Consider the following 9,653-nt stretch of genomic DNA (forward strand, 5'->3'; position numbering starts at 1 on the left):
GGATCTGTATAATCCTTCTATCCATATAATATTGGGCGAGTTATGCACCACTCGATCTAGAGAGAGTGGTGGTAACTAAAGGGGCGTTTAAGAAGTTCCCTTGCAATCTTTCCATTGGCACCTTTGGGGTAAAATCCTCCGGGAATGTGTTCATCGCCGGTAGTGTAGAGGATCCTCAAGACCTCATTGGGAGTTCTTGGGTAAGAGAGAGAGTCATAGTTTGCAGATAAGACATTAGTGGTAGTACGATTCTCAGCACCCAACTCAGGTGGAACAATGAGACCTTCATCCTTGAGTCCACACTTACCCAGTTCATTCCTCAGCTTTGAGACCTTATTTGTGAACTCCTCCACTGTATAATTGCACGGTTCCACCACTTCCTTCACCCTCTCATATAAGTATGTTCTTACCACAGCATCTTGACCTGATTCCACCCCTAGCAGACCTGCCAACAGCTGCAATTCTCAACAAAAAAATAATAATTAATTAACATGGATCAAAACCCATTACCCAAATCTTAAACTTCTAGGCTGCATTAGGAGTCATCCAAGAAAATATTTTTGGTGTTTTTTCATTTTACGGGAATGAGAAAACAGAATCTTCTGCTTGGTGTTCATGGTTCTTTTTTTTTTTTTTAACGAACTAGGTAAAGTAAGAAATCAGAAACATGATAACTATGGGTGAAAGTTTGGCCCTGACAACCTGAACCCGCCCTGAGTCCAAACAGGGCTTGGGCCAAGCTTTTTGACCCTGAGGGCGGCTTAGGGTTGGGTTGGGCTCAGGTTGTGGCCTTAGCCCGGCCCAACTCGGCCCGAATTTTAATCTTGAATTTTTTTATTAGAATTTAGGGCTCCTATTGGTATTTCATTTTTTCATAATTTTTTAATGTATGAGATATGAATGGAAAAAATAGGTCAATCAAGGTTAATCCAAACATTGCAGAAACCAAGGTCAACCCAATCCAACCCAGCCCTGACAAGGTCAATTAGGATGGATTGGGTTGGTATGAACCCGGTAGGATTGGGCCTGAACATGAACTCGACAAGGGTTGGGCCTATGTTGAATTTAGAAGACCTAGTGGTGGGTTAGCGTTTTAAGAAACTCGGCCCTATTTCACTCCTAATGATAACCATGTTACAACATTTGAGTTTCGTTCTAAAATAGAATTTGAACACAAAAAAGAAAAATTCTGATTTCGACCTCTTTCTAGTGTTTTTCTTATAGGTCAATGAAGAAAGTACCAATATTTGATCCCTGTTTCCCAAAGTACATATTATGAAGATTGTGACAATTGAGGCAGCCAAGGGTATCTAATAGTGCTCTTCGATGAAAATTAATCACTACTTACTGCCTTTGCTTTGTATCCATTGAGGAATGGATTGGTTCCAACGTAACCAGTAAGACCCACATAAGGAATTATATAGACAGCCAACATGAAACTGATGCTGTTACGGTATGGATCAAAGGGAGGAATTAATGAGTATCCAAATGCCTCATCAAATATCTTGGCGAAGTTATGTGCACTCAGATCCAACAATGGCCTTGGGAATCCACCAACTGTTGTTTCAATAGCCCTGATGATGCATATTCAAACAAATTAATAAGCAAAATTAAATCACTGTTAATCTAATGAATCAAATGTGAAAAGTGTTGGGATCTTTGGACTTGGATAATCACCCACTTCTAAGGATGGACAAAGCCCTCGGGGAAGATCTAAGATCGACCTTAGTGCCCGATGTGAAGATTAACTTTTAAGGATGAGTTCTACTCAAATCCTAACAAAAAGCACCTTTAATGTAAGCCTACGTTTGGTAGTCATTCTGTTCCAGAAACAATGTTTCTCATTAAAACTAGAATTTTTCGTTTTTATGTTAAAATTCTGTTTAGAAACGAAGCTCAAATATTGGAAAATGGTAACCATGTTCCAACCTATCTTGTTAGGTTTGTTTTTTTTTTTTTTTTACTTAGTTCTTTAAAAAAAAAATGGAAAAAAAAAACATGACACCAAACGAAAGATTTCGTTTTCTTATTTCCATAGAAGAAAAAAAAAAGCCAGAAATGTTTTTTTCAAATGACTATCAAAGACAACCTAACATTTTGTTTCAAAAACGACGTTTAGTGTCAAAAACAGAATTTTCAGTTCCTGTGTCAAAATGCCATTTTAAAACAAAAAAATAAAATTTTGTTTGGTAAACCTATTTTAGGAACAATTATCCTAGTTGTTCTCTTTTTTGTATTTCTTTTTTTTTTTTTTTTTTTTTTTTTTTTTGGTATTTGGAACTAAACTGAAATGACAGAATAAAGTTTCGTTGTTCCATCATTTTGTATTTTTAATGTTTTTTTCTTTTCTTTTTCGTTTCGAAAAAAACTGAAAAACACCAAATTGACATCAAAGCTTTATTTTGTTTCTTTTTTTTTCCCTATAAAAAGAAAACGTCAGAAACATTTTTCTGGGTAACTACCAAACGCGGCCTAAGTGCAACTAATCACTTAGGGAGAGAGAGAGAGAGAGAGAGACCTGACATGGCCAACTTCTTGGAAGCCAAACTCTTCGATAATGCTAAAGGTGAGATTATCAAGGTTGGCTTTCCTGACACCAATGGGAGGTGGGCCACCCAGGGCATACTTGGGAGCGATCTTATCAAGCCCATAACCCAGTGTTGCCCACAAGTAGAACTCTGTTTCAAGGAACTCAAGATTTAAGGGGAATTGCATCAGGTCCACATCTTCTGGATAAGAACCGCATGGGCCGGATAATACGGTCCACATAGAGGGTTCGAATGAGATTGATCAGAGTTACCATAGCAACACAAGAGTAAGTTGGCTAAGATGATTAACAACACTGCAGAGAGCTTGGAGTTGCAGAACTTAGAAGCCATTGTTATTGGAATAATCAGGAGAGAGAGAGAGAGAGAGAGAGAGAGAAGAGAGTTTCAGATATATTTATAATGGATAAGTAGTGGTTATCATGCATTAATCAATTCATCAATGCCGTAACTACCGATTTCAAAAGTTATTAAACTTTTACTCATCTTTTCAAGATTTCTTTTCTTTTCTTTTGCTGATATCCAAACACAGCCTTTAAAAGAACACTAGATAAATTACAGGACATATGGATTTCTTTGATAGCTTGATTTTCTTGTGTTGGTTCAAATATTCTACTAGGTTAGATCTCCGTTTTAAATCCTTAGCATGATAGTCTATATACTAGTTCTAGATTATATGGATCATCTACTCGTGAAGATGGTTAAGGTGATGACATATGTCCTTTTGTTTTTATCAAGTCCTTTCATGCATTCTTAATGGTTAGAGGGAGACAATGTCATCACCTAACTCTACTTGCATTGTACACTACGGGTAGGTGACCCGAGTTCACAAAACCCGCGCAATACAAGGAGGGATATATCCACCCAATAAAAAAATATTTACATCAATGGCTTGAAAATGGGCAATTTGATTAGCCAATAGACCTTGACAAATGATTGAGGCTATTAAGATAAGGATCGAAAGGAGGGTTCAGTGGGTATCCAAGTGCATGATCGAATATCTTGGCAAAGTTATGGGCACTCAGATCCGACAATGGCCTTGGGATCCCACCAAAAGTAGATTCAATGGCCCTGATGAATAATATTCAAACAAATTAATAAATAAGAAAAATCATGTCAATCTAAAGAATCAAATATGAAAACTATTTGGGTCCACGTAAAAGTAATAATGCTTACATCAGACATGTATAGCATATAGATACTTGGACACCCTTAAGTTGTACCCAAGTAGGGGTGTTAACCGGTTAGACCGGTCTGGTTTTGATCGGAATTAATCGGGCTTAAAGACTTTCAAAGGCTCTACCGTATCTGTCGATTTAATTAATCGGGTTTAGTTATTAAGGGCATGGTACGCTTTATATTCGGTCAGTCGGCCTCGGGCTATAATTGGGCTACCTTAATCGAGCTTTAGTCGGGCCTTAACCGGGCTACTGATATTTTTTAATGTTAAACGGACCCTCTTTAAAATGTGCTTTTATATTCCAGCCCATTCATGTAAGCCAAAAAAAATAACAATAAATCAATAAACGATACCAAATATAACCATTATTTAAAATGTGAATATGTCTTTACTTTTTAGTTTTTACTCTTTAATTTGGAGGGTAAAATAGGTATTCTACAATCATTAAAGGGTCGGGTTAGGCCGGTGCATAATAGGCCAATCTCGGTCGTGTGTTATTCGGTCAGTCTCGATCGGAAGCCCAATGGTCCAAGTAGCAAAACTGAGACCGATCGTTTGTAAATGGATCGGGCTCAAGCCCGACATATTTAATAAATGGTTTGAGCCAAACCGATCTATAAACAGTCAATCCCTATCGATTTAATCGGATAGGACCAAGAATTGACACCCATATACCCAAGTACCTAACAAAAACCAACTTCACAATAAGGGTTCACTGACCTGAGGTGGCCGACTTCTTGGAAGGCAAAGTCTGTAATAATGGCCAAAGTGAGATTATCAAGGTTGGGTTTCTTGGCACCAATGGGAGGTGGGCCTCCTAGGGCCAACTTCGGGTCAATCTTATCAAGGCTTTGTCCCAGTGCTGCCCACAAGAAAAACTCAGCTTCAAGGAACTCACCCTAGTTAAACTTTGAGTCTTCTTTCTTCTTCTCTATCTTTATCTATCCTTCTCTTCTTTATGATTAAACATTTAACCCCCCCACCCCCCAAAAAAAAGTTTATATACTTCATTTCTTCACTATCTTGAGCTTTATGTCTTTTAAAAATCAAGGACTCACAATAATTCTAATACAAATTTAGTAAACATTTGATATCATCAGACAGAGACATCACATAAGCAGAGCCTCAGTGTAGCCCATTCGAAAAAACCATGAGAATCCATATTAGAGAAAATTTACCTTCTTCACATGGGATCTCACTGAGTATCAAAAGATATCGATCTAGGTCATGAGTCATCAAATTCATGATCACATAACCATCAAATTTTGTTCCAGTATATGACTTGTGGATTTCAATTGGATTCAGATACGTTAATGGCATTAATGTTTCACACGTAACCTTGACCACTGATAGAACACTTGAATGGAGACAACTAAACAGTTGAATCTTCTTTGATTAGGTTGAAATTAGGTCTAAAATTTTGGGATTAGTCTCAACCGAAATCGATATTAGTTGGGATCAGATTAAATCAAACAAACTTACCCTTATATCTTCTCAGCGGATTGGTATTGGATCAGTCAAGATCAGAGATAGATCTCAGTCAATACTGTTCCAATCCGGGTGATCCTGACTAATTGGATCCAATTTTAAAACTATGGATCCTATTCTGAATATAAGAACTTCTTGGGCATGTTTAAAATGGTTTAAATTTTGAAAAAAATGGTAAAAGTATAGTCAAATATTTCAAAAATAAAATAAAATAAAATAACGATAGAAGTTTAAAATTTAAATGTGAGGAAAATGATTATTTAGAAAAGTTCTTTTGTAGAAAGAAAAGGCGTAGAAGAAACCATTACACAAAAATTAAAATGGACGCCAATAATAAATCCGGTAGCACCTCTCTATCTCTCTCTCTTCATATAAAATGACCTCGATGTCTTTTCATATACGATATCATTGTGTTTCACGTCGGTATACTCCTCTATGTTGCTTACTTAGAGAATCATCTCTTTGGTTAATTTACAACCTCCAAAATTAAATGGCCATATAAGAGCAATGGCAAACTTTTATCTCTTGGTGGCTATTTGTTAGTGTTAATGGAGTTTTGAATAGATTGCCTAATCTCACAAAATATATGGAAATCCATTCAATTAAATACACCACACAAGAATCTTTCGCATCAAAACTCATAAAATAGAGGGAATGGTAAATATAAATTTGGGGCGGGGAGAAGTTTTCAAGTTACATGGCACCTAGGCTCATACATTGAAAGGGCAAAATGTCCATCCTGCCCCCTATGAAATGAAAATTTTCACCCTTGTTGGATGCCCACATGCGCATGCTCTCATTAGCCCCCATCCTGGTGCAAGGCCTCGTAACTTGGCAACAACCACCTATGAAAAGTATTTCTTTAATAGTTGATGTGTCCTGATGAGGTTCACATATTCTGTTAGGTTAGAATATTTTGATTTTTGACTTACTAGTGCTAGAGTATGGATCATCTACCCGCCATGAGGTTTGGTGATGACACGTCCTTCTGTTTTCATAAATGTCCATTTATGCATTCTTAAAGGCACAATTTGGAAAATATCATCATCACGTAACTCAACACGCGCATCAACCATACTCTACAGGTAGGTGACCTAAGTTCACAAAACCCTAGCAATGCATGCAACACATGGTAGCTTCAATGGATTTCTTACATAATTTAGATGAAAATAAAAAATTGAAACTTACAAATCTTTTCTTTTTCTTTTTATTACTAAGGAGGAACTCCTTAAACCTGCATAGTTTTATAATTCAGGCTCAAGGGTAAGCCTCAATCAAACCTTTTACAAATCTCATATATCATCACTCCATAACCAATGGATCTGTATAATCCTTATATCCATATAATATTGGGCGAGTTATGCATCACTCAATCTAGAGAGAGTGGTGGTAACTAAAGGGGCGTTTAAGAAGTTCCCTTGCAATCTTTCCATTGGCACCTTCGGGGTAAAAGCCACCGGGAATGTGTTCATCGCCGGTAGTATAGAGGATCCTCAAGACCTCATTGGGAGTTCTTGGGTAAGAGAGAGAGTCATAGTTTGCAGATAAGACATTAGTGGTAGTACGATTCTCAGCGCCCAACTCAGGTGGAACAATGAGACCTTCATCCTTGAGTCCACACTTACCCAGTTCGTTCCTCAGCATTGAGATCTTATCTGTGAACTCCTCCACTGTATAATTGTACGGTTCCACCACTTCCTTCACCCTCTCATATAAGTATGTTCTTACCACTGCATCTTGACCTGATTCCACCCCTAGCAGACCTGCCAACAGCTGCAATTCTCAACAAAAAATTAATAATTAATTAACATGGATCAAAACCCATTACCCAAATCTTAAACTTCTAGGCTGCATTAGAGTCATCCGAAAAAATATTTCTGGCTTTTTTTTTTTTTTTTACGGGAATAAGAAAACGGAATCATCTGCTTGGTGTTCATGGTTCCATTTTTTTTCATTTTTTTTTTTTTTTTTAACGAACCAGGTAAAGTAAAAAATCTGAATGTTGGAACATGATAACTAGGAGTGAAAGTTTGGCACTGACAACTTGAACCCGCCCTGAGTCCAAACAGGGCTTGGGCCAAGCGTTTTTTACCCTAAGGGTGCCTTAGGGTTGAAAAACCCCAACCCTGGGTTAGGGTTGGGTTGGGCTCGGGTTGTGGCCTCAGCCCGGCCCAACCAGGCCCGAAGTTTAATCTTGAATTTTTATATTAGAATTTAAGGCTCCTATTGATATTTCATTTTTCCATAATTTTTTATTGTATGAGATATGAATGGAAAAAATAGGTCAATCAAGGTTAATCCAAACATTACAAAAACCAAGGTCAACCCAATCCAACCCAGCCCTGACAGGGTCAATTGGGACGGATTGGGTTGGTATGAACCCGGAAGGATTGGGCCTGAACATGAACTCCACAGGGTTGGGCCTATGTTGAATTTGGAAGACCTAGTGTTGGGTTAGCGTTTTAAAAAGCTCAACCCTATTTCACTCCTAATGATAACCATATTACAACATTTGAGTTTCGTTCTAAAATAGAATTTGAACACAGAAAAGGGAAATTCTGATTTCGACCTCTTTCTAGTGTTTTTCTTATAGGTCAATGAAGAAAGTACCAATATTTGATCCCTGTTTCCCAAAGTACATATTATAAAGATTGTGACCATTGAGGCAGCCAAGGGTATCTAATAGTGCTTTTTGATGATAATTAATCACTACTTACTGCCTTTGCTTTGTATCCATTGAGGAATGGATTGGTTCCAACGTAACCAGTAAGACCCACATAAGGAATTATATAGACAGCCAACATGAAACTGATGCTGTTACGGTATGGATCAAAGGGAGGAATTAATGAGTATCCAAATGCCTCATCAAATATCTTGGCGAAGTTATGTGCACTCAGATCCAACAATGGCCTTGGGAATCCACCAACTGTTGTTTCAATAGCCCTGATGATGCATATTCAAACAAATTAATAAGCAAAATTAAATCACTGTTAATCTAATGAATCAAATGTGAAAAGTGTTGGGATCTTTGGACTTGGATAATCATCCACTTCTAAGGATGGACAAAGCCCTCGGGGAAGATCTAAGATCGACCTCAGTGCCCAATGTGAAGATTAACTTTTAAGGATGAGTTCTACTCAAATCCTAACAAAAAGCACCTTTAGTGTAGCCTACGTTTGATAGTCATTCTGTTCCAGAAACAATGTTTCTCATTAAAACTAGAATTTTTCGTTTAAAAAAAAAATGGAAAAACAAACCATGGACACCAAAACGAAAGATTTCGTTTTCTTATTTCCATAGAAAAAAAAAAGAAAAAGCCAGAAATGTTTTTTTCAAATGACTATCAAAGACAACCTAACATTTTGTTTCAAAAACGACGTTTAGTGTCAAAAACAGAATTTTCAGTTCCTGTGTCAAAATGCCATTTTAAAACAAAAAAATAAAATTTTGTTTGGTAAACCTATTTTAGGAACAATTATCCTAGTTGTTCTCTTTTTTGTATTTTTTTTTTTTTTTTTTTTTTTTTTGGTATTTGGAACTAAACTGAAATGACAGAATAAAGTTTCGTTGTTCCATCATTTTGTATTTTTAATGTTTTTTTCTTTTCTTTTTCGTTTTGAAAAAAACTGAAAAACACCAAATTGACATCAAAGCTTTATTTTGTTTCTTTTTTTTTCCCTATAAAAAGAAAACGTCGGAAATATTTTTCTGGGTAACTACCAAACGCGGCCTAAGTGCAACTAATCACTTAAGAGAGAGAGAGAGAGAGAGAGAGAGAGAGAGACCTGACATGGCCAACTTCTTGGAAGCCAAACTCTTCGATAATGCTAAAGGTGAGATTATCAAGGTTGGCTTTCCTGACACCAATGGGAGGTGGGCCACCCAGGGCATACTTGGGAGCGATCTTATCAAGCCCGTAACCCAGTGTTGCCCACAAGTAGAACTCTGTTTCAAGGAACTCAAGATTTAAGGGGAATTGCATCAGGTCCACATCTTCTGGATAAAGTGGAACCGCATGGGCTGGATGATACGGTCCACATAGAGGCTTCGAATGAGATTGATCCGAGCTACCATAGCAACACAAGAGTAAGTTGGCTAAGATGATTAACAGCACTGCAGAGAGCTTGGAGTTGCAGAACTTAGAAGCCATTGTTATTGGAATAATCAGGAGAGAGAGAGAGAGAGAGAGAGAGAGAGAGAGTTAACAATTCCACAAGAGTGGGAAGGGATTTTCAGATATATTTGTAATGGATAAGTAGTGGTTATCATGCATTAATCAATTCATCAATGCTGTAACTACCGATTTCAAAAGTTATTAAACTTTTACTCATCTTTTCAAGATTTCTTTTCTTTTCTTTTGTTGATATCCAAACACAGCCTTTAAAAGAACACTAGATAAATTACAGGACATATGGATTTCAGCAGAAAATTGTAGACGT

General features: G+C 37.1%; 1 protein-coding gene and 1 pseudogene across 1 annotated transcript; both read right to left on the reverse strand.

Annotated features, from left to right (window-relative positions):
• LOC122072134 lies at window positions 1-2,879 on the reverse strand (annotated as a pseudogene).
• Window positions 2,880-6,244: 3,365 nt separating this feature from the next.
• Window positions 6,245-9,433, reverse strand: LOC122076883 (desiccation-related protein PCC13-62-like). The gene is made up of 3 exons (XM_042642495.1): window positions 9,000-9,433; window positions 7,932-8,157; window positions 6,245-6,987 (listed from the first exon to the last, which is right to left on the reverse strand). The coding sequence occupies exons 1-3, from the start codon at window positions 9,362-9,364 to the stop codon at window positions 6,589-6,591; spliced, it is 990 nt and encodes a 329-aa protein (XP_042498429.1). The 5' UTR covers window positions 9,365-9,433; the 3' UTR covers window positions 6,245-6,588.
• Between the last annotated feature and the right edge of the window lie 220 nt (window positions 9,434-9,653).

Source organism: Macadamia integrifolia, chromosome 1 (genome assembly GCF_013358625.1).
Source record: "Macadamia integrifolia cultivar HAES 741 chromosome 1, SCU_Mint_v3, whole genome shotgun sequence".
Taxonomy (NCBI): Eukaryota; Viridiplantae; Streptophyta; class Magnoliopsida; order Proteales; family Proteaceae; genus Macadamia; species Macadamia integrifolia.

Bases quoted from the DNA above. Each gene is read 5' to 3' on its own strand.
- LOC122076883 (XM_042642495.1), bottom strand. From the start codon at position 9,364: ATGGCTTCTAAGTTCTGCAACTCCAAGCTCTCTGCAGTGCTGTTAATC. The intron at 8,158-8,999 runs GTCTCTCTCTCT...ATGCATCATCAG, and splicing joins CAAGAAGTTGGCCATGTCAG to GGCTATTGAAACAACAGTTG. The intron at 6,988-7,931 runs GTAAGTAGTGAT...TGAGAATTGCAG, and splicing joins ATGGATACAAAGCAAAGGCA to CTGTTGGCAGGTCTGCTAGG.